This window comes from Anthonomus grandis, chromosome 5 (assembly GCF_022605725.1).
Source record: "Anthonomus grandis grandis chromosome 5, icAntGran1.3, whole genome shotgun sequence".
Classification (NCBI taxonomy): Eukaryota; Metazoa; Arthropoda; class Insecta; order Coleoptera; family Curculionidae; genus Anthonomus; species Anthonomus grandis.
In genome coordinates this window covers 10,488,692-10,515,116 of record NC_065550.1, presented here as the reverse complement: position 1 = coordinate 10,515,116, position 26,425 = coordinate 10,488,692, and the positions used below count along the sequence as shown (strand labels likewise).

The following is a 26,425-nucleotide window of genomic DNA, read 5'->3' as shown; positions in this document are numbered from 1 at the left end:
AATAAGCAACTGATATATTTCCACTTATAGGCTCTCCCTACGAAGACACGGCCCCTTAAAGACGCCGCCGGAATACATTTTTAGCACTCTGTATGATAGAGACTCTGAAATAATAAATATGGATAGCTTGAACCTTACACCAAAGAAAAGGCACTCTTGTTCATTCTCACTCATCGATAAAATAAACCGTTTTGAAGAAAAAAAAATAATTAAGGGATCACTGTTTTATCTTAATTAAAAAGAACCATAATATGTTCTTTTTTCAGCGACGGATTGATTGGAACTGATGTTGATGATGAGAAACAACAGCGGCATGAGGATTTTCATCGGCTCATACATGTGAGTTACGTAAATTCACAATACCATTTTTAGTAAACCCTGCTTCATCGGTAAAAAGAATAATTGTAATGAAGGAATTGGATAATTTGACGCTGATCTAATAGCCAGTACGCGAACTGTATTCTACGAGGAAAATCTTCAGGAATTAGTTCATGCACTTTTTGTAGATGATATAGGTATAACAGCTTTTCTTGAAGTACTTTATGTATTACAGTAGAGCGTCGATTATCCGAAAGCCGGTCATCCGAAACGTCGGTTTACCGAAAAGAAACATGACGCCTTTTTCGGATATAAAGAATTAAAAAAAAGTACAAATGAAATAGAAACTTTTAATAGAAATGACTCAGAGAGCGACGCAAGGGACCACCATGATTTTGCCATTTTCCGTGTCTTCAATTAAAACACGAGCGGTCGGCAGAAGTACGGATCCGTCTAATCAGTTTGTTTCTCTACGTTGACTGACTTCAGTATTGTTTTAACGGTCCGTGCTATTTTTTTTGTGCTGTGTGACTCCTAGCAATGCCGAAACGTAAACGAGTTGTGCTTAGACTTTCTGACAAACTTAAAATTTTGGAACGATTAAAAAAAGGTGCAAGTGGATCAAGTTTAGCTCGAGAGTTTGGTGTTGGGAATTCAACGATAACTGACATTAAAAAAAAACAGTTAATCTATCACAAAGTTTGTTTGCGGGCTGGACAGTAAAGATGGAAGCTTGCATAGAAAAACAATGAAAATGGCAGAAAATCAAAACCTAGACACTGCAGTTTACTCATAGTTCATGCAGATACGTGCTCAAGGTCAACCAATAAATGGTCCTTTGGTTTGCGAAAAGGCATTAGAAATTAACAGAAAGCTTAGGGGTAATAATCATTTTAAAGCATCTACTGGTTGGCTCAAAAGATTCAAGTCTAGGCACGGAATTAGCTAGATATTCAAGGGGAAAAGCTGTCAGCTGTCATTGAAGCCGCTGAAAAGTTCAAAGAAAGTTTTAGGAGTTTGCTTGTAAAGCCGTGTTATAAGGATAGTAACGTCTACAATGCAGACGAAAGCGGGTTATACTGGAAGAGAATGCCAACCAAATCCCTTGTCTCTAAAAAAGAAATGACAGTGCCTGGAAAGCAAGCAAATCCCGCATAACAGCCATGGTATGTAGAAACAATACGGGCACACACAGACTACCTTTACTGAGCATAGGAAAATCTAAGAATCCAAGATGCTGCAAAGGAATAAAAAAACTGCCGCTTATTTACAAAAACCAAAAAAACTGTTGGATGGACACTCAAGTATTTATCGAGTGGTATGACGCTGTATTCATTCCAGAGGTTAAAAAACATCAGATCGACACTGGAAATGTTTTATTAGTGATTGATAATGCTCCAAGTCATCCCTCAAACCTTTCACTTGAGAGAGAAGATGGAAAATTTAAAGTGATTTTCTTGCCACCCGATGTTACCTCAGTCCTTCAACCTATGGACCAGGGGGAGATCGAAGCCTTCAAACGTTTCTACAGAGAATCGTTGCTTCGTAGTATCCTAATCGGCCAAGAGGAAGATAAAACAATTCTTGAAATCTACAAAGGTATTAACTTGAAGTTAATAAAAGTTAATGTCAAAGCGACTACTCTAAAGAAATCCTGGCATAAGCTTTGTCCAGCAGTTCAATCCGAAACTGGCCCTACATCTGAAGAACCAACAAATGATGATGACATCGTCTCAGCTGAAAAATGTCCGTCCAATGAAGAAGTCTTTAAATGCTTTGAGACTGCTATTAAATGGTTAAAACACCAAGACGAATGCGATTATGTGCAGTTGCTGTCTTTAAAACGCCTAAGAGATTTGGCGGCAAAAAAATGAGTCTCATAACTTAAGCAAACAAATATGTTCGATTTTTTTTTAAGAATAGTTTTGTACTATTATCACATCTAAGTCACTTAACTAAAAAATGTTTAGACATATGTATTTATGTGCAATTCCTACTTTAATGTGTATGTATCTATTCATAATATGTAATGTACTCTAGTGTATCATTAAAAAGCATTACATACATAAGATGTATTCCTAATCCAATGACGTATTTTATTACCCTACTCTCAACAAAGAACTGGAATTTCGCAAATGCTCGTTTATCCAAAAAATCGATTATCCGAACACCCTCTGCACCAATTGTTTCGGATAATCGGCGTTCTACTGTATTATTTTTGTTGTATTAAGCTGACCGGCTAATTTTAGAGTGCTCGTTGAAAGAGTATCAGCTACAGCATCCAAAATATGTTCCTCCAAGTGTACCGTACGTACTGTTGTACAACAGTACTTTTTTCCCAAAACTTTCTAAAATTACAATAAAGAAAGTCAATAATATTATTAAGTGGAATCGCCGACCAGTTTCCCTTAGACGTTGGTCAATTCGTTAAAATGTCTTTTGATTTGGAATAGTGCGATTAGGAAATCTTTCTTCATACAACCTTTTTGCTTCCAGTGTATTCCAAGACGCAAGACCATACATAAGATGCATTTCGGCATACTAATTAAACGTAAATTTTATATTTCGACTTAATTCAAATTAAATTCACCAAATCCAAAATCAAAATCCAAAAATCAATAAATTATTATCGAAATAAAGGATCAATATATTAAAAACGTGAAAGATAGCAAATTTTGAAAGATAGGTACTTGAAGAAGTAGTCCATACTTGCAGTGGAGTTAATAAGTCAAAGGGTAACTAACATTGTTTTGGTCATCCTCCACTAAATTTCAAAATCATCTATCCTACATGTTTCGGACATATAAGATGTCCATCATCAGCATCATTAGGATTAGGTCTGTATCACTAAGATTAGGAAGGATCTATAGTTTCCTAATCTAATCACTAAGATTAGGAAGGATCTATAGTTTCCTAATCTTAGTGACACAGACCTAATCCTAATGATGCTGATGATGGACATCTTATATGTCCAAAACATGTAGGATAGATGATTTTGAAATTTAGTGGAGGATGACTGAAACAATTTTAGTTACCCTTAGATAGGTACTTGTTTATTGTGTATGATAGAAACGTTTGCAAGAATGGTGCGTTTAGAAAATTAAAAAGTACCGATAAAAAGATGCAAAAAAATGTTCATTTACATTCTATTTCAGGTTGTTTTTTTAAGAACCACACTGCATCTTTAAAAACGTCCTTTTTTAGATTAAACAACTTAAAATGGAACTTCTGTGTTGTTTGAATAACTGTCTCATGTCTCCTGAAAAAAAGAACATATCATGGTTCATTTTAATTAAAATAAAACAGTGATTCCTTAATTTTTTTTCTCCAAAACGATTCACTTTATCGATAATGAACAAGAATGCCTTTTCTTAGAGTCTTTATCATACAGGCTGTTAAAAATTTAAGCATTATAATGTACAACCTAGTCCGCCCCTGGTAAAATAAACAAGGTAAATTTGTTTTAAGGAATCGGTTTTACGAGGTCCTTCCTTAGTAATGTTAATCACGTAAAATTTTTATTAAATTATATCAAGTTACTTCAAAAGTTATTCAAGAAAAACCGATTTTGAGCTGCGTTTTTAAGGGGCAGTATCTTCGTAGGGAGGCCTATAGGTTTTTTTTTTTTTGGAAACTTCGATACTATATTTTTATTTTCTACATTTTCCGGGACATTCTGTATACTTGGCAGGTCACTGTTCCGAAAGATTCGCTAACTTGCCCCTCGCCTCCATAGATATTCGCAGCGTTGCCAATATCGTTACAGTATTATAGGATAATATTAGTAGTAGATTTTAATTAGTAATATTTAGAATAATATTTATTTATTATATAAATTTATTAATAAATAATCCGGATGCCTCGCACTTGCAGGTGAGAAAGGCCCTGGCGAGTTGTGTTTGAACTTTAAGTCCAGTGTTAAATAATTTTAACCCAACTAAAGGTACATTTTTTACAATATTTTACGATATTATTAAGAATGATCGCATTAGTTTTCTATAAACTTTTAACCTTTTTGTCAGATACGATGATTTTAATGTCAGGAATATTCGGGTTAGTCAAAACATGACCATACTACTATAGGTAGGTTGTATGTTTGTTGGAACATCTACATATTCGTGTTATTTTCGACTTTATATAAATACTCTAAAATTATTGTGTACCGGCGATATTAAAAGGGGCCGCTAAGTGTTTAGCGAACTTAATTTTTCTTTCTTTTTATAGTTGATCAGAAATGAGGTTTTTTTCTTTGCCTTAATTAAATATCCGACCAATATTTAAATAACTTTCCAAACATGCATAAAATATAAACAAAAAATACTAACTACTTATAGCAAACAATAAAAAAGAATATTAGCTTAGCTAATGATTCCATTACTGGAGATATTGCTTCAATCTATTACCTCCGCGTTTTCCCTGCTAGTGAAACCTTCTTTGGTAAATCCTTTGAACAAAGATCGTATACGATTTGGTGTGACCTAAAACAATAATAAGAAAAAAACATTTAAGCATTTTATATTTATTATAAGCGAGGGGAAAGAGTAAAATTCGTTTAATAACTAAACTATTGTATACTATATTTTTTTATACTAATAACTAATAATAATTCATATTTATAATTTGGCTTCTTTAAATCGTCACATTTCCTTACAGAACATAAGCGCTGTAAATTCCACCCAGAGGCAGTCCCGGTAAATTTAGTATTTTAAAAAGATATTTTGAGTTATGTCAGTGAGTTTTTTTAATTCTTAATAAAATTATAAACTTTTTGCTAAAAAATGGTAAATAAGTCTGATGTGTATCACACATCTTGGGGAGAAGGAAAATCAAATCGTTTCTTTCACGTAAGTTGGCTGACATTTTTATAAGCCAGGCACGATTGGTAGTTGTAGACTGAACGTATGTTATAATTTTCTAAGATAAACAATTATTTGTAAAATATCTATTGAGTACCAAAATTAAGCTTTTTGGCTTAGATTCTGTTAGATAATATGAATGCGAATCACATTGCATTATTCGAATAAGCAAAAGTTTTTTGCTTATTCAACGCAGTAAATACTGCAAAACTGTCAAGAAAAACAACACAAAGTGTCAACAGTGGATACTTTTCTTGTAAACATATCAGGCATTCTACGTTGCCAAGTTGCTTTTCTTATTATTTTTTTGTTAAGAATATTTTTATTATCAAAAGTTTGTTGAAAATTGTTTCGGTTCAAATTACATATTATTAGGTTGCAAATAAAAGACAATTTCAAGGAATATATTTTTTAGCTTCAACAAAATATAAAATTTTGAAAAAAAATTCAGTGGATTAAGAAAAATATATATTGTATGAAAAATTGGTATACGATTTGACATCATTGTCTGAAAGATGGGCAACAAATACCTCGGCTATGGTTTGTAGCTAGACTTATTCTATTGTTCAATGTTCTAAGATTACATCTAATAAATGTTAAAAATTCATATGACCCTTACGACCGTAAAAAGGCCCAAAAACAATACTTTTATTTTAAACTTTTTTTAGGCCTAAAATTTTAGAGACAGTTTTGTATAAGTATTATTTGTTTGTCACTAAAAGCAAACCTAAGAGAAAATATGTAGTATTCATTATTAGCTATAAAGGTACACAAGCTGTGGAATCATCGGGAAAAAGACATATTTTAAACGCAAATAGAAATTATACAAAAAGTTCCAAAAACCCCTAATATTTGTGGGTCTATCGCCCTTTATAATCGAAATACAGGATGGTTTAGCAAAAATACCTTTTTCTATTTCACCTAAAACTTCTAAAGAACCCGATATCTTTTTTTACCTGTATGGTAGTCTTAGATCAAAATATCGACTTCAGATTTAAGCAGATATATGTCTACTTATCAAAACAATTCATTACAGCTTGTTTTAGGATGGTACTTTAAAATGTCTTGTGAAAAAAAATAGGTGTTTTGTTTCATTTACGATTTATTATTTAAAACAAAAAATTTAAATTATCTGAGATAAAATTTAAAAAAATATATACTACTTAAAATCGGTTTAAAATCGCATTACCTATTTATTTACATATCATACAAAAAATCAAAATTAGTCAAAATACACACCGTTTTGCTCTATGCATTTCCTAGCTCTCAAAAGAATTTAAAAATAATTTACCAACTTTGAAGAAACCTCTGGGTTATTTCGCAATTCATTACAAGCGTACTCTAAAAGCTGCGCCTTACGACTCGTAATATTAGATGTCATCAGAGGTAATAGCCGACAGGATTGAAATCAGGCGATCGAGAAAAAAGGCTATTGTTATCCAGATTTTTAAAAAATTGCATTCAAGAAGTGACTTTTACTTTGTTTGAAATGTCGGAGAGGACCATCATGTTGAAAGTACATTCCTACAATATTGACATCTACATCAAATAGCAAAGTCGGTAAAATATTTGGAATAAAAATTAAATAAATTTCGCGAGGTTTTTGTGATAGAGTCCACACCACAAATTAACAGAAAATGTATAATGCAGTTGCCTCAGTTAAAAGATATTGTTACTGTCCAGACCTAAATATTTGACTGGAGATTTTAAGGGAATATCGTTTTTTTTCCGTAAAATCTCTTTTCAATGAATTTAAAATAGTTACCTTTTTATTAGGGGTTGTTGAGTTTCTATTGTTTCCATCCCTTAAAGGAAGTTCATTTCCCGTTAATGAGGATCTGCCACCATTCTTTGAAGGTGTTGGCGGACCTGGTTTCTTGTATGAAGTTGTTCCAAAGTCTTTTTTCTGCCTAGGTTTCTCACCTGGTAACAGCTTGACCATGCTGTCATCCATTGGTTCGGGTCCAGCACCCATCTAAAGAAATATAAGAATAAGGGAAGTGGCAGGGGATTAAATATTAAAATATGCAAGTATCAAAAAATATAATACCTCACATGTTTTCTTTTTAAAATAAAAAAATCTATTCTCTCAATCAATTGACACCACTCTGGTTAATTTTGGGGTAAATTTTTTTCATAAATAAAATCATGTTTAAGATAAATTTTGCTATACCCTTCTTTTTTCCCTAAACGCTGTCTCCAAAGACATATTCAAATAAACCGTTTTAGTATAAACACTTACGAAAATTAGAGGTGACTATTGAAGAGAATAGATATTCCATAGCTTTATCATCCTGAAGCAAAAAAAGTTCAGAAACCTTTTACCATTTCAAGCACATATGTACACAACAAATATACAGTGCGGCTCTTAATTTTCCTCTGATCTTTTGAATGCGTTTATATTAAAATTTGAAATTTGGCACACATCATTAGCCTAAATTCATATTTTTTGGTCCCGCCACCATTTTGAAAAATACAATTAAATACAAAGGGGATTCATGCGATACATCGTCTGAAAGCTCCCACTAAATGCTTTATGGTCCTAGAATATTAAGTCAAAGAATATTAATTCAAAATCTTATTTTGCGCATTTTTATTTCTATTTAAAATAATTAAATTTCAGATAATACAGAAATATAACTATTTCACAACAAAAGATGTTGAAAATGTGCACCATTAACTTCAACACAGTAAAATGATCTATTGGAGAACTCTTCACGAACATTTTGGAAAGTGGCAACATTAATATTGCGACATGCATCAATTATTCTATGACGTAGATCGAAGATTCTGGTTGGGTGGCGTAGACTTTTTGTTTCAAGTAGCCCCATGAAAAAAAAAATCCAGAGGTGTAAGATCGGGTGACCTCGCAGACCACACGGTAGGCCCTCGTCGACCAATCCACCGATTAGGGTAAGTATTAGTGAAACATTCTCTAACGTTTCTGCTAAAGTAAGGCCCATCTTATTGAAAAACTGTTTCTAACTCAAATTCATGAGGATTGTCTTCAATAATCTCAAGGATCAGTGGTTCTACTGCATTTTCCAACATGTTTAAGTAAACGTCCTGTGTCAAATCATCGTCTAAAAAGAGAGGCCCAATGTGATTTCCTAATATGCCAGCCCACACATTTATTTTTTCTGGGTATTGTTTGTGTGTGACGAAATATGCAGTGGCGAAGCGTACGAGTAGACAAGGTAGACACTGTCTACCCAAAATTATCCAGTTATTTGTCATTAATTTATTACGTAATTATTTCATGTAATTGTTGAATTACAATAAAAACAAAAATTAACACAGAACGTAGTCGCTCCTTACTATTATTATATAGTATCTAAACGGCTATAATATCTAAGGCGCGCCCCACCTGACGCACCAATTAAAATAAATATGCAGGGCTGACGCCCAATTATTGTATACGAGCCCCAGAAAGACACATTGATATTTGTCTTCCGAAATTTAGAGCAATTAATCGAAACATATACGCATCAAGCAGGTGGCAGAGGTCCGGCCGCATCAGCATTCAGCCTATTACGTATGCAAAATTTACACGCGGAAAAGACATTTGAGCTTTTGTCTATCGAAGTCGACCAGCTATTTTATTATGCTGTTGAGGGTTATTGTTTATGGAAACGCTTGATCTAGTCGGCCACAATACCTACATCTCAGGTTTTTTTAATGGTTATTTATGAACGACTGTTCGATATTGGCAATTGTATTTTAGTTGTGTTTTTATTTGTCTTTAATTAATTTTAAAATAATGGATATTATGAATTTATAAGTTATGGTTATACCTATGTTGTGTTTTTTTGTAAGTAGTATTTAGTTTTATTTATCTATCTTTTTATGCTAGTAGTAATTATTTTTTTCTTTTTTATATCACTACATAATTTTTCTCTTTGAGTTAATATTTCATGCGCTTTCATTCTCTATTTTATTAAAATGAATAATATTGAATACACATTTTTTTCTAATTAACGATTTTTATTGTTTGTCTACCCGAAAAAAAAGTTCACGCTTCGCCACTGGAAATATGTGGGGATTTACACAGCTTCAATAACGGACATTACTAATCAAAAAAAAGTGCATTCATCACCGAAATAAATGTTCTTCACATAAGCAGGATCAGGATCATTTTCTTCATTCATTCAAATAGGTTTTTGTGTGGTAACAGTAATTTTTACAATAATAATGTGACATTGACATTAACAAAAAATATAAACTCTACAAACAACAACACAGCTACAAACAAATTACACCAATTCTATTTAATTTAATTTTTCAAAATGGCGTCCCCCCGCCATTTTAAAGTTTTGCAAAATGAGCCAAGTTTCAAATTTTTATATAAACACATTCAAATGATAAGAGAAGGGGGGGGGGGGGGAGAGAGCAATCAAGAGGCGCACTGTATATTTTAAATTATCATATGTAAAAAAAAGGTGGACAGCCAATAAGTAAGCATTCCTTAATTGAGATTTCTTAATTTTACTAATCTAAATGTCTTTGATTTGTCATTGAACATATATTTTTTTCTTTTATATATCTAATATGTTATTTGAAATAGCTACATTTTATATGAGATGTTTGTTGACTGTTTTTATTAATTTTTAAAGTCTCATTTCAATAAAAAAAATTCTTTTTCTGATTTTTGTAAGTCTGAGAATAGCACAAAGATGGTAGAAACGACACCTTTATATTTGGAAATGTAAATAAATCCAGTGCAAAACAGATGCTGAAATTTATTCTATTACTCTAATTATTCGTCTTGAAATCCTTACAGATAGGCCTAGTCAAAAGTAAATCCCAATATAAAAAATAAGTACACACCTTAATTTCATTTTCTTTAAACTTTGACGGGCTGACAAATTGTGTTTCGGCTGGATAGCAACTCTTCAGATGAGGAGGTACCATTGAATTCCTCCAGGCCAGTTCCGACATCCGATTCACGTTTGATTCCCTATCTAAAAATGCGTGAGTGATGAGTAAAAGCGGTTAAAACAGGTTTTAAAACTAAACAAAAAAACCAGCTCTCAAAGGTTTTGTAATGGACTATACTTGTTATCCGATTCCGCCGGGCTCGTAAAGCTTCTCAGTCCAGAGAATAGACGCGAAATAGGCTCTGCCCATACAAGGCAGTAATTATGATGTAGTAATTCCAATCATCCCGCAGTCAGGTCTGGAAAAAGGGTTATTTCCTTATCTGAAGAGTACTTTTTGGGCTAGCTCTCGCAGACTTGGACGAAGGCAAATTTGGTCTTTATCCTCAAATCGGAAGAAAGGCCTTTAGCCTGGCCAAGTCTTACAGATTGATTAAAGTTAACACCCAGCTTAACATCCTTTCTTATTTAGACCCTTGAAAGAATAGGCACCGGACTCAGCAATCATCGACTGATAGTTACCGGACTGAGGTAGTGACAGAGGAACAACCGCTTCACAGGAATGAACATGCATACAATAGAGAGTGACCTACTGAGTTTGCTCTATACGTAGTAGTTGAAAGAGCTGAACTCGTACTAGCGTTTTCCCCCGACGTTGAAGGCGCATATAACAAGATCAAAACTAATATCACGTGTAGGGCACTACATGCTAGGAAAACTTCAACTTCCTTGGTCAGCTGGTTTGACGGAACACTTGGAGATCACTAAATAGAAATCAAAGTGAGCGGTTGGTGCCCGCAAGTGAGTTGCCTGTCACCAATGCTTTGGTGTCTAGTGAAGAACAAACTTCTGAGAAATTTAGAGCAGGAAGGATTCTCGAAGCGCAAAAGTCTCCAAAAAACAAAGCATTTAAAGCCCCTGCAACGAAAGCAACAGGTTAAAAGATGAGGCAGTAAACAAGGCAATCCTTCTGTGGCAACTCCAAAAGATAGTCGGCGGAATTGGGCTGAATCACTGAATCAGGCTGAATCACTGGGTCTTTACCGGTATAATTAGACCTAGAGTCACCTATGGATAGGTGGCTCGATTGTAAAAGCGGTGTGTCATAGCAAGATCGGCCAGGAGGAGCAGGGCAAGACCATATCTAAATTAGTAGAAAAGTAAATGCCCATTTTGCTATTATGTAAATACAAAACCAAACAATATAGTATGGCTAGTGAAAGGCCGACATATTAGCTAAATCTGGTAAAGACTTGCAAATATGTTATACAGACGGCTCCAGAATGGTTCACACAGGAGCCGAAGCAGCACTAGAAGCCGGAATGTTCCTCAGTGGCTTTTAACTGGAAAGATACATAACAAAGGTCTTCCAGGCGGAAGCGTCATTCTACAAGTACCTACAATAAAGGAAGTTAAAAGGAACTCTGAAAAGGACATATTCATTTACTCGAACAGATAGGCTGCCTTAAAGACCATCTAGTGCCTTCCAAACTGGTGCGAGAGTGCAAGTCGGGTTCCCATTCCTGTAGAATATGTATGTATAATTGATGTATTAATATATATTCATTATGGCAAGTTGCAGTAATTAGGAAACATTTAAAAAAGATAGAGAATATTTTAGAAATATGTCAAAATAACTTATAGAGTTTTAATTATATAGGAGTCAGACATAGAAGCTGATATTTTAAAATCAAATATAACCAAATCTACTTCTGAATCTAAAGGCGAAGTGATACAGACAGAAATGGGAAAAAATTTGATCTGAAAACAGCAGCAGTTTGTTACCTTCGATGTAATTTGTTTATATAATTCGCTTTTGGATGATGATGGTAAAAAGTTGCTAACCACATATGTACTGAAAACACGTCTTTCTGAAGGGGCAAAAATAAGACTTGAGTAGACATATCGCAATAATGCTAGGTTAGTTGAGCATATTAGGTTGCATCTTATTTCAAAGAAATCTTCAACTACTATATCGGTTAAACTTAATACTGTCAACCAATAGAGGAGATGGTGGAACTTACAATTTCGCAATCGGAGGGTAATACGGCAACTGCAAATATTTTTACGAACGAGAAAATAGCTATGAATGCATTTACAAACGGATTATAAAACAATCATTTGCGTACTATAATTAGGGCTCGAAACTATCAATCTCTTTCAGAGGCCATTGCTGGAGCAAAGGACGAGGAATTAGATTATAGATATAAGTTCAAAACTTTTGTACAACATGCGTAGTAGAAATCAAAATTTTCGAGGTTAATTACACTCTGGTAGACAAAATTATTCACGAGGCACACGTTTCACTTCACGGCCAACTATGGAGTTAAGAATTTTAATAATAACCCTAATTTTAAGAAATTCCCCTATACAAATAAAAAAAATTAATTTTGGGGGATTAATTCAACTATTTCAGACTCAATCTATATTTATAGAATTTTTGGATAAATAATGAGGAACTTTGCTCCTACAAAAAAAGAAATAACCTATTTCTTATTTAGTAAAAATTAAGCCTGCAAAATTATCCCTTTAAATGTATCAAGCATTAAGTCATAAGGTTTTATGATTTTCGACTATTCAAACCAAAATTTGGTCCATGAAAAACAAGTTCAATAGTTTTATTTTCATTCTCAAACTACTCGTACTCTATTATAGAAAAAATAGTAACCTTTCACATTTCATAGAAATAATAAATATGCTAAATTAAGAAAATAATACTTTAGGCAAAAACTAACAAAAGTGTCTAACCTATGCTAGTGATGCATCGCCCATCTTTTAGATCCGCCAAATATTTGTTGTTAAACATGTCTCCATCCTCATCTTCCATTTCTAAATTTCTCCCAATACTGTTAATAGAAGTTCTTCTCGACACAGTTATAGTTTCCTCCACAAAAGCATTTTCCATGCGAGAGGGTAACGTGCTCATTTTCCTATTTCTAAACAGCCGATCGACTATTTCCGGGTCTTGAAGAGTCGAGGCACTTCGCACTCTTTGAAGTTGATCTCTGAAAATGAATAATAGTACTATAATAAATAAATATATATATATATATATATATATATATTTATTATATATTATATTTATTCTATATATATATATTATTAGAAATAGGAAAATGTAAATAATCACAAATGACGATTTAATTACAAAAATCCAATTTTATTTTGAAGAAAAATAATTGAACAGCAAAAATAATAAAAAAATGTTTTTACGCCGCGATCAAAAGCTGAATGTTCCCATACCGGGTTTCACTCGTTGCCCGGCGAGCGAAGCGACGGTGCCGCTATTCTGGTGGTCAAGACGGGAAATTTTGTGAAAAAAATGGTTACAGATTTTGAGACAACTTCTTGTCTTCAAGATTGTAAAAAATGCCACACAAAACGTCAAGAACCACATGTTGAAGTGATCCAGGATATATAGCGGCAGGAAGAAATGGTTTGCTGTACCCTAGCACTTGATTCGACACGGTCCACTAGAAGTGTTGGAGAGGAACTGGGAATGAGCAATAAAACTGTTGTTCGTATCTGGAAAAAATATGGGTACAAATGTTTCAAGTATTCAAAAACTCAGGAAATATTTCCTGAAGACCAGTGGCGAAGAATATTTTTTAAAAAATATTTTGTTTTCTGATGAATCTTCTTTTCCATTACATGGCAAACACAATCCTTCCATTGTTCGTTATTGGTCTCAGGAAAACGAGCAAAGAAGTTTTCAGTTTCGTACCCAGTATCCTCAGAAATTGAATGTTTGGGCAGGTATTTTGGGCGACAATGTTATAGGGCCATTTTTTATTGATGGCACTTTAAACGCCCAAAAGTACCTTGAGTTGCTGCAAAACCAAGTTCTTCCTGCCATTCAAATCCTACCTGATGTAGACCTGGGATCGGTTTATTTTCAGCAAGATGGTTATCCTGCTCATAACGCGGCTAGGGTAAAAGAATTTTTAACAAATACTTTTTCTAACCGCCTTATTAGTGGGACTGGCGATATTAAATGGCCTCCTAGATCTCCAGATTTGTCTCCAAATGACTTTTATCTCTGGGGTTACCTTAAGCAGACCATTTACAAGCATGAATTTAGTGGGCCAACAAATTTAGAGAAGTTGCGAAATAAAATTGTCGAAGGTGCCAATTTCATTTTACCTGAAACTCTTTTGGAGGTGCGAAATAGCTTTTACGATAGGTTAAGTTTTTGTTTAGTGAAAGAAGGCGGTTTATTTGAGCCTTTTATTTAAAAAATGATATATTGTTAAGTTTGTTTATTAGAGTTTTATTTCTGATTTTTTATTATATTTTTATCAGAGTTGATATTTTATTTTTTATTAGAATAATGCTTTAATTTTCATTATGCAAAACACAGCATATTAAACATTTTAAGATTACAATTTCATGCGGGTTTTACACATTTTCATGTCTGTAAAACCCGCATTAGAATAAATATTTTAAAAATGCCTGGATTTTCGCGTAATATTTTGGGACATTTTGTCGCCAAACGACGCAGCTCCCACAGAATCTGAAAGTCAGATGTTTACTAATCCCGTGCTTGGGCCCGTCGGGGCGGTGCTCTGTCGCAGGCACTCGTACACGCGCGACGTTGCAAAATTTCACCTCTATGCGGTTTCCTATAAGTAACGAACGAAAACACGATCTGTATAGATCGAACACGAGAGCACGTAAAACCACATTGGGAATTTAGTTTTATGTTTTTTGCACATACATAATTTCTCCAAAGCTTTTAAAGAGTAGCAAAATACTTACTATCCTAAGGTCCGAAAACTCTTTGGGATTTGACTTTTTAAGGCCTGCCAACTGCCGTACGCCAAAGGCGCCGAAAATATTGTTCTTCTTAACAAGGATTTATAAGATGCGTTATATATTTATCAATAAATGGGCTACAATATTTTAGCATTTTTGCAGATATACTACCTACACCATTGAATTATATTACCTTTTTTTTCTATGGTTGCACATTTTATTTCTAAACAATTATTAAAATCATAAAAATTACTATTGCAAAAATCTATTTGATCTTAGCATTTTCAGAATACGGTTTGTAAGAAATTTACTTAATTAATTAATTAATTAAGTAATTAAGTAAATTAATTAAGATTTTTAGGTTTTAACATTAAGTCACTAAAAGATTGCCAAAGAAATTGGATTAATGTAATTCTTTGCCAAGTTGTGCAAAAAAGATTTTTTTCTCTGCGTACGCAGGATAAAATGCAAAAATACAGCACTGCTTAGTCTTTCCAGTCAATTTGCAATCGACTCTTTTTAAACTTTTGCAAAGCATTATAACTTTTTTTCATAATAACTTTTAAATTAGGAGACACTTCGAGATTTTTATGGTTTTAATGGACGCGTGTTTATCAAATGTAGAAATAATTAAGTTATAACAATTTTTAACTCACAATATGTAAAGTTGTTATCTGAAATATAATTAGTAGATTGGACCCCAAGGAAGTAACTAAATCGGAACAAGTTATAAATATAGAATCGAGAAGTGTCGGGAAAAAACAACAAAAAAGCGTTACAGCTAAAGAGTCGTCGAAAGATTGATTTTGTATGCCGACCTGCGTCTATATAATAGAGTCCATTTATATTGGTTATTAAAAAATAGATGTAGTAAATAAATATTATATTTTATTGGTGGTTTAGAAACTAGAAAATAACGTAATCAAGAATATTCTGTACAAGAAGTTTGCTTGTATGTTGGGTAGTTCTTGTCGGCTCATGAATTATTTGACTCAGATTACACAACTGCAAGCATGAAACTATGGGATTACGAAGATATAAAAAATTCGAGATAAAATTTCCCATCAAACTTCATCAAAAGAAGGACAAACGTAGCAAAATACAGCATCACTATTTAATATAAAACTATTCAAATTTTTATCTCAAAGTCTATACATGGCATTAATTGCTAGTTTTAGCCAATTTTACAGTAACATTTAAAAATTAATGCTCCAGTACTTATATAAAAACGAAAAATAATAGACTGATACTGTTATGTATGGTTGCACAGACTTATTAAGACTAGCAGCCACTCGAGCAAATCATGGTGTACTGATGGCGGGCCGGCCGCCAGAAGTACAGGTAAATAAAGACAATAAAGAATTGATAATAATTAATTAAAATTGAAAAAGAATTTCTTAATTTGGCACTGCATAGTGCTTACAATCTTTTTTACATTTGACTCAAATTTAACAAGTAGTTGTAGCAACACGTAAAACTGCTTCCAAACTTTCATTTGCAAGGCAGTTTTGATTTTTTGTTTTATTATTATTTAGTTTTGAAAAAGTTTGTTCATATATATAGGTAGAACCAAATACGCTGGCACATTTCAGAGCGTTTATGATCTTTGTATATATTTTTATCAATGCAGTGGTAAAAGTTCAGCAAGTCTCCTTCGTTGGATTTGTTGCGTAAATCTTGGTAGTTTTGAATGACGATCATTTCTAACTGCATTAACTCTGGCGCATTTTCAACTAAAATTGTGAAAGGATTGCTGAATATGTCCAACAGAGGATTCACTTTTTTAAACTCCGAAAATCTGTTTTGAAAAGATTGAATCAAAATATCTAGCTTTTCTACATAATTGAAATTAATCGCAGTTTTGTTGAATTTGTCAGCCATTTTCTTATAATTCGGAAAATGATTGTAATATTCAGAATTCAATTCTGATCTGAAAAGTGTCAGCTTGCATTGAAAGGATGATACATGAGCGCAGAGCTGGGATAAAAAAGCCAAATCACACAACCAATGAGGATTTTTAAGTTCCGGAACATCTCTTTGCTTTTCCGCCAGAAATATTTCACTTTCTTCTATTAAATTTAGAAATCTTTCCAATGTCAATCCACGACTTAGCCACCTTACTTTTGTATAATACAGTAAATCTCCGTATTCGCTTTCGATTTCATCAAGGAATTGTTTGGATGCATGAAACTGCACGAGATCTTTAGCGTTTATGTATTTTTCTTGCAGATACTTTTTCAGCAAAGTAACTAGCCCGGAATTGATACCAATCATCGAAGGAGCTCCGTCAGTCGCAACTCCAGATAATTTTGATAAGTCCAAATCACTTTTTGAACACGCATCCAAAAGTGCATTGAGTATATCAACTCCTTTGATTTGACCTTTCAATGAACACATTCCTAATAACTCTTCTAAGCCTTCAAAATCTTGAGTAACACCTCGTATGAATATGAGAAGTTGAGCTGTGGAACTAATATCAGTGGATTCGTCGAATCCTAATGAAAAAAATTAATTCAATAATCTAAGTTTTTTCAATTAATTGTTCCCCAATATTACCTGACAAAGAGATAATTCGTCTTTGGATAGTCATACGATTCAGTTGAATTTTCTCAAACTTTCTTGCTGCTTCTGGACACATTTTCTTAGCGGCAATTTCTAAGCATTCTTGTATAAAATAGCCATCACTGAAGGGGCGACTTCGCTTTGCTAACATTCGAGATTTTTCATAACTAACTTCTGTAGCTGTTTCTGAATCTTGAATGGGTTTTGTAAACATAGCTTGCTGACCAATAAGATCCCGTTTTAAAGACAACATTTTTTGCTTTCTTAATTCGCCTGTAAACTTGGTAAAAGAAGGATGCTGCGTTTCATAGTGCCTTTTTACATTATATTCCTTTGCAATCGCAACAGAATTCTTGCAAATTAAACAAGCGACTTTGTTATTTGACCATACAAAAAAGTATTTCTCAGTTCAAATTTCTTGAAACTGCCGATTTTCATCTTTAACCTTACGTTTTTTACTAGGTCCTGGCTTCTCCATGTTGCGTTCCAATTTTGGGAGGATTAACACAGCACCTAACAACAATTACAGTACCTACTTAAATTACCCGTCCTTTTTTAATTTTTCAAAAATAATTGATTAAATAGTATTCCTCAGAAATTTTAATATTTTAATACAGATTTTATATCTGAAATAATGACGTTACTTATTACAGTTAGAGAAATTCTGAAAAAAAATAGTAATTTATTTGTTTTATTTTAATATTTGGCCAACATCAAAGCTAAATTTGATTAAAATCAATTAAACAGGTAGAGAAACGCTTATTAATAATAGAGTTTTACTAACGATTTCACAATTCAATTATACACGGCACTTGAGGGCTTAACACTGCAACAGGAAATCTACGTTGATTGTGGATTAAAATATATGACACCGGCTAGTTGAGTTAAAATCTACACTACAACTATTGCCTTCCCAAAACACTATTAAACTGTACTTATTACTTCGCTTTGTATTTTCGAGCTTATTTCTTTCTGTTGACACTTCACTCAAATTAAAACCAAACTGTCGGTCGCTACGGTTAGCGTGGCTTTTATACCGCGCATACGACTCTGGAAGCTTCGTGTAAAGTCCAGTGCAACGATATATTAGAATAGTCACCCGTCAAAACACCAGCATTCCACCTGCCAAACAATGTCATCCACCTTCTATTTACATTGTTTGAGAAGTAAAATGCTGGTGTTTTGACGGGTCGATGTCAGGTCCTGTTTTATTTGAACACTCCTCGATTATAAAAACTCGGGAGCGTAGTACTGCATTTTCTTTCTGAAGTGTCCAGATTTCCTTTTGAACTGAGGCAGCTCAATCAAGACTGGGGTAATAAAACACATTAAACTCAATGTTTAAAGGAAAAAGGTAGAGCTACGTTTTATATACTAGCACGCCATTTTATCGATGTTATTTATGTTTATTAATTATATTGCTTTCAATGTAATATTAATGTAATAATTCTTGCCACTTGTAGTGCTATAAGACAAATAGATAGCATTCGGAACTTTTAAATTCTAACGAGTAATTTAGCAAAAATTTAATATAATTGCTGCTAATATGATAAAATTAAACCGTTTTAATTTTTCTTGTAAATAAGTCGAAAATATAACACTTTAAGCGTCGATAACTCAAAAACAGTTGAAGATAGAGATATAGTATCCTTAATAAAAAGACTTGAGCATAGATGTAATAATGGAATTCAATAATGTACTAGTAAATATGGTAATAAGTAACATTTATGGCTTTATTTAAGTCTTTTATTTTTAATACACTTTTTTCATTACGATTCTCTGTACTAAAATACATCGATTGGCTGTATTGAACTTTTGGAAAAATACACGTGTTTAGAATTAACAAGGTATATGTAAGAGTTTCACATTTAAAAATTAAATATGGATTCACCCTCGTAAAATAGATTATCTGTTGCTGTAAGTACCGGTATATCTGGTAAATATGTGCATTTCTTAAAACTTGCACGCCTGCTTAAACTCCATAATCCATTTAGGCAAGGACAGTAGATTTTTCTTTAGAATCAGTTGCTATTTATTTAATTATAATACATAATTATATATCAAAGAGAGTCTGATTAATTTACCAGGAGAAATGTGAGAAGAAGCCACAAGCCGTATAGAATTCAGGTTGAAATGAAAAAAACCAAAATGTAAACTTAAAAAAAAATTCGATACAAATCTCAAACATTGCCAAAAAAATTGCTTAGATACTTTGTTAGACCACAATATTATCTTACCAACCTAATTTATTCTAATGACATATTTCCAGATTTTTTAACACTTCAATGATTAAAAAGATGGCGATCTTGTTGTAGACAACAGATTAATATCGCTCTATAATTTTTATAAAATAAAGTAATTTAAGTGAAGAATTAATTGCGGCTTTGTGGTTTGGGGGTGAGCTCTAACATCGGAGTGTGTGTCCTAGTGATTGTTTGCCTAAATTAGCAGTTTCTTTTAGTGAAAATTTACCATTAGGTGTGTATTATCTAAGTATTACCTAGTAAACATGGTTCTGTCAAGTGCGGATGCGCGAGAAGTTAAGTCCATCATAAGTAGCGTATTTAACGAGAAATTTCTTGAAGAAGTAGCCACGAAAGTATTTGAGAACGAGAACAAGAAAAAAGAATTTCCTCCTTAGAGGAAAAACTAAATAAAGTATGTGCGGAAAACAAGCACCTGGCCATTTCATTGGATGCCGTGGAACAACAGAGCCGCAGTAAAAATCTGCGCATATTCGGACTTCAGTTAACTGAAAATGAAGATTCCGCAACATTAAAGGACAAGGTATTAAAATTATTTAATACCGATCTCAAAACAAACATTTCGAACAATTCAATAAAAAAATGTCACCGTGTGCCATTAAGAAATTCAACTGATAAACCTATCAACTGATATAACTGATATATATATATATATAGGTGACATTTTTTATATATATATATATATATATATATATATGTATATTATATATATATATATGGTATATATATACCATATATATATATATTATTATGAAAATGTAAATACGTTAATTATTTTCCTAGTTTTTGTACAATTTTATTAGTATTCTGTAGTTAAAGTTGATTCGTGGGGTTTCTTTAGGGTTCTACTTACGTTTGGTTTATTATTTTTATCTATAGTGTTTAGTTTTTAAGTAGTTCATCTTGTTCGAGAGCCCCATTTTGGCCCCAATTTAGGTTATTTAGGTTATATTATTGTAAATCCCTGTAGTTCTAATTTTCTAGAATTTGTATACTTGCTTGCTTTGACCGTCAGTATTCTCCTAAAATTATTGGTCTCTTTGGGCAAACCAATGAAGATAATTCTAAATATTTCGAAACTGTTCCATCGGGTTTTAAAAAGGACGCGCTTCGTGACAATTCATTCGGTTTTTAATTGTTTAGTCAGTTTTTACCTTGGAAACAATTAAACGACAGTCAAGGCGAGTTAGGTTAGTGTTTTTGACGTTGACAATAAAAGTGTGTTCCCGAATTTCGTTACAATTGGTCTCAGAAGTAAAGGATATTTGAAAGCTCATTTTAGTGGATGCCTTTAACAAGAAGTCAGGCCAAGATGGAGACCGAGAAATTCATGGAGCTGCTATTAAGGAAGTTTGACGAGCAAAAAGTAGAACAAGAAGAACGAGACTGCAAACAGAAGGAAGAACAAGAAGAACGAGACCGTAAACAGAAAGAAGAACAAGAAGAACGAGACCGCAAACAAAGGGAAGAACAAGAAGAGCAAGACAAGATACAGGAAGATTTACTAAAGACAATTAAATCTGACCTGAAGAAGAAAAATGAAGACCTAATAAGGACCATGAAAGATGACCTAAAGAAAGAAAATGAAGACCTGATTCGAACCATGAAAGATGACTTACTTAATTTAAAAGATAATCTTTAAAAGGAGCAGGAGGAACGAGTTTTACAACTTAAAGAAGATCTGGAGAAGAATCAGAAACAATTAATGACTAACTTTGAAGCAACGGTAGAAGAAGAATTGGGGCAAGTACAAAAAAAGATCCAAGAACTAGAGATGAAAGTAAAACGGACTCCTCTTCATCCCGATCCTGGAATGCAAACAATGATGAAAGTAAAGCCACCAAAATTCGACGGCAAAGAAGCATGGAGTACCTATTTGAATCAATTTGAGGCCGCTGCTAGGGGAAATCGCTGGGATAACGAAGAAAAGGCAATCAATCTTAAGCTAAGCCTTAGAGGAGAAGCTACAGAAATATTATATCAGTACAGAATTATTATATCAGAAGCTTTGGCCCATGGACTAGAGTATGAGGTAGCTTTTCAAGCAATTAGAAGGCAGACACGAATAAGACAAATCAGAACTTCGGAAAGTGATCTCGAAGACCGTCTAAAGAAGATTGAATCATTATTAGCGAGGAAACCTAAAAGACCATTGAAATGCTGGAATTGCAATGAGGAGGGGCACCTTAAACTTCAATGCCCCAAGCCTTTAAGAGATCCAAGGAACCAGGAAAACTTTAACTAGTCAGCTTTATGGGGCGCAAGCTGGCTGGGTGCTACCAAGCCCCACGTATAAGACTAAACCGGCTGCCACATCCTGGAGAGAGCTTGGTGGTACCGGGAAAAATATGCGGCCGTGAATGTGAGATGGTAGTGGATACAGGATCAAGTCATACTATCGTGAAGCCAAACATCGTAGCACACTGTAGGCTTTCAGCACCACCCAATTTAATTCTGGAGTCTGCAAATGGAAAAAGGATCCCGATTCTTGGATTGCATGAAGCTACAGTCACCATTGGCTTAACAACATTCCAACAGCCAGTACTAGTGGCAGAAATCATGGATGATGTCATATTAGGATTAGATGTTATGAATGATTTTTATGCACCACCTATATGAAGATAAAGTAAATACCAGAGTCGTTAAGTTATTCAAGGATGTTACTATACCAGGAAATTCAGAGGTGGTGGTTAATGCTACAACTGGAGGAAAAGAGGGAGAAACTGTTTTGATTGAGCCCATGGAAAACTGCAAACTATATGGTCAAGGAATTTTTCCAGCCAAGACGTTATCTACGCAGAAGAAATCTACTATTTTGGTTCGAATGGTAAATTTAAAAGGATATGATCAACACCTGAAACAAGGAGAGAACATTGGCGTATGGTCTGAAGTAGTGGCAGTCATGAAAAATGAAACTATATATTTCGGGCTTTGGATAAACATCAGGCAACTGTTTTAATTCTCTTAGATTTTACCAAAGCATTTGACATGATGAATCATGAGATACTTATATCTCTATTACATTATCTAGGATTTTCTCAGTCGGCCTTAACACTTATGTCATCTTTTCTTTCAAACCGCAAACAAAGAGTTCTGCTAAATGGAAAAGTATCGGAGGCACTTGACGTTATTTCTGGTGTACCACAAGGTAGTATTTTGGGTCCATTGCTATATACAATATACACATCACAATTAACAAAAAAATTAAATAGATCTAAACATCAATGCTATGCAGATGATACTCAAATTTATTATTCATTTAAACCCAGTTATGCTCCTGAAGCTAACCTTAATATTAATATAGATCTTAATAATATCTTTACTGAAACTCAAAATCTACTTTTAAAAATTAATCCAGCCAAATCTAAATTAAACTAAATCTAAACTTTAGACTTGAAATGAATAACGATGTTATACAATTTCAAAATTCAGCCAATAATCTGGGGCTCCTAATAGATCATAAACTAAAATTTAGGGAGCATGTTACACTTAAACTTAAAATTGGATACTCTGCTTTAAAAACTATTTACGCGCAGAAGAATTACTTAAGTACTAATATTAAAAAAATGCTTTGTGAAGCATTGGTTTTGTCACCTTTCAATTTCTGCGACACTATTTATGGTCCTTGTCTTGACTGCTCAGATGCCTATCGGATACAAAAACTTCAGAATTCGTGCCTAAGACTTGTATTTGGCGTAAGGAGAGGGGAGCATATTTCTCATAAGCTAAAGGATGCGGGCTGGTTAAATATGTTCAATCGACGAGTATTACATCTTATTTGTTTTTTTTTTATAAATTACTTAAGTGGAAGTCTCCATCATATTTGCTTAGAAAGATTAGATTCCGAACGGATGTACATAACCTAAATACTAGAAGAAAGAATTTGCTTACTATTCCGGCGCACAATAAGGAATTATTTAAAGTCTTTTTCATACTTGATTGCACACTATATAAATAGGTTTAAAATAAATGATTTTATATTGACAGAAAAAACTTTTAAAGTTAACATTAAGCTGCTTCTCCTTGGTTAATTATGTGTATGAGTGTTCTTCCCTTCCCCTCATATTTTCTTTCATATCCTGATCCTCTTCCCATGCTCCCATTAGGTATGTTCTTTCTTTTTCAGTAGAATATTTATTATTAAATTTTTAAATTATTGTTTTTTTTATTATTTTTTTTTTGGCCTCAACAGAATTCAGGGAGCCTTTTGTGTAAGGGATATCTCTGTAAATCTGCATATTATGGCCTGTTGGTTACCTTGCATTATTAGCTTTTTTAGTTTGTTATAAATTTTTCGATTTTTTTTTGTTATTGGTAAATGATGAAATACTCAATATTTAGTGGAATTTTGTAATATTTGAAATTTTGTAAAAGTTAATACACCTACCTATTAGTTTTATTCTTTGTGCTTAAATACTGTAATTTCTTGGTGACTAATAAACGTCTTATTATTATTATTATTATTATTATTATTATTCCCTTATACAAATCTAGTGCCCGGACGAGTTTTTAACTAACAATGACTTAATTAACAAAAATCAGTTTGGATGTTCTAATCTAATCAAGATGTTCTAATCGGCGTAAAAAATAGAATTGTTGCAAGCTTTAATAATCAGGAAAAGTCTATTATGATTTCTTTGGAACTTGCAAAGACGTTTGACTATCTGCCATACCGTGTTTTATACCGTGTGTAAGAAAGAGGGCTCAGTGATTACATGTTCTTTGGTAAGGTATGGTGTGCCCTGCAAGGTACGAAGCTTGATCTGGCACTTTTTACATTATATATTGATAGAATAAGTGAAATGCTTCCAAAGACAGTGCTGTTTATTACGCTGAAGTTAAAAAAAATACGCTGCTACGTTAAAATTCCATATAAATGTTAATATTTCAAAAATATATAACATATAACTGGACTAGGTTTTGAAATTATTTCACAATATAACTATCTACTTTTTAAAGAAAATCTCTACCTGCTACTGCATAAAGCTATGACATTACGGTCTTTTGTATCGCACAGTTTGTCGTTGTGTATAATAATTCTTTAAGTAACTTTCCTTTTCTACAATGTTTGCGTACATTTAAAGAGCTATTCGCTAATAAGTTGCAAGTTACTGTTTTAGTTTCACTTACTTTCAGAGGGATTAGGTAGGTTAAGTAAGAGTAGCCACACGGCTAGACTTCGTCTCCCTTATATCGCTATAGAAATGTACGTATGATACTCACAACTGTAAATTATTTGTTTGTTTAATAAAAGAAGTTTATTATTATTATTATTTAGATAAAACATGGATTTTTGATCCAACTTTTAAAACTTCAATTATTTTTTCAATCGATTTAATGTAAAGAAACGAAATCTTACCTACTAACACCCTCTTTTAAAGAAAGAGTACTCTGGGCACTCATAATGCTGTCTCTATCAGCCACCTTGTTACCGCGTCCTCTTAAACTTGACACGCCCTGTTTAGGAGCTACTCGCTCGAAGGGTAACCCGTGTACCGATTCCCTAAAAAGAAAATAACCAATGGACACATTTATTTAAAAAAGTATCCCAATAATATACCTTGATCTGTAACTATCGACGTCTCGATCCTTTTGAAGCCTGCTAGCTTTTTCTTCTGCTTCATAAAGAGCACCGCGAAGGTCTCCGATAGTCCTATGTAGTTCAGCCTATTAAATTTAAATTTACTTAAGATATATTTAATCATTTCAATGCAGTCTTAGATATAAAAAAATAATCATAATCATGTCTTACAGTTTCAGCTTTAACCTTCTGCATTTCTTTGTTGACTTCTTCCCGATACAGATGTACCATTTTGTCTTTCATTTTTTCAAGCTTTTCTTCGTATTCTGTTCGGATTTCCTTTACCTTTTTTTGTTTTTTGGCTTCTCCCTCTTCCCTTTCTTTGTGTATGAGACGGACAAACTCGTCTCGGTCTTTACCTCGTTTCACCTTGAGCGTTTCAACTTCTTTCATATATTTAATGTTATCCTCTAGCAATTTATCATAGGCCTCTTTTATTTGACTAAACTGCTTTAGCTGAGAGGTGCGCTCTTCTAACATTTTTCTAAAAATTATAGTAGAGATTTAAAGTACTTTAGCTCAGTAAATGACATTACATTCACTAAATTGCTACTATCGAAGAAACAAATTAATTAGCAAAGGGTTTTAATTTTGTTAAATAGTTTTAAAATTTTCAATAGTGTAAATAGTAGGAAATTCTATTCTATAATACAGAAATTCGTAAAAATAGATAGCTCTAGCAAATAATCGCGAAATAAGAACCAAGAAGCATACGAAATAAAAAATATATAATTTCATATATTCATATTTTGAAAAATATAAGTATAATATACTAAAATACAATATGCAAAATAAGCTTCACTATTTCGGAACAGTTTACAGAATAGAAATTTCTAACAAATCTAATAATTAATTTTAATTTTTTTTAATATATATGTTAGTTTTACGTTGTTTTAAATCTGTGTACATCAGTCCATGTATTTTGCGTTCCTATTTATGTGGTGTATTTTTCTGTATATCTACTCTTCGACAAGGAAGTAATTTTGTTAAATTTGTTTATATTAGGTCTCTCCGTAATCTTTTTGCTTATTGTCACAGAGCGGCTCTGAAGATAGTCTAACAGACCGAAAGCGCTTAGCGGATTTTAATTGAAAATTAAACTGACACATAGAACGTATACATACATATTTTCAAAAAATAAAAAGCTCCCTGAATATGAATATAATATGAATGAAAAAATATGAATTCACTATTAAAAAGGACGGGGGTGAA

At 33.0% G+C, this 26,425-nt stretch overlaps 1 protein-coding gene across 3 annotated transcripts in view; it reads right to left on the bottom strand.

The window, feature by feature from the left end:
• Positions 1 to 26,425, bottom strand: part of LOC126736214 (uncharacterized) — a 48,456-nt gene that overhangs the window by 10,832 nt on the left and 11,199 nt on the right. For 2 of the 3 annotated variants that reach the window (XM_050440468.1, XM_050440467.1), the window contains exons 7-13: positions 25,385 to 25,697; positions 25,193 to 25,299; positions 24,992 to 25,135; positions 12,800 to 13,056; positions 10,002 to 10,135; positions 6,940 to 7,149; positions 4,722 to 4,796 (exon numbers count right to left, since the gene is read on the bottom strand). In XM_050440468.1, the coding sequence (XP_050296425.1) occupies positions 4,722 to 4,796; positions 6,940 to 7,149; positions 10,002 to 10,135; positions 12,800 to 13,056; positions 24,992 to 25,135; positions 25,193 to 25,299; positions 25,385 to 25,697 (1,240 nt within the window). Of the gene's footprint in view, positions 1 to 4,721; positions 4,797 to 6,939; positions 7,150 to 10,001; positions 10,136 to 11,402; positions 11,449 to 11,498; positions 11,575 to 12,799; positions 13,057 to 24,991; positions 25,136 to 25,192; positions 25,300 to 25,384; positions 25,698 to 26,425 lie in introns of those variants that run through there. The other variant, XM_050440469.1, reaches the window with a different exon arrangement.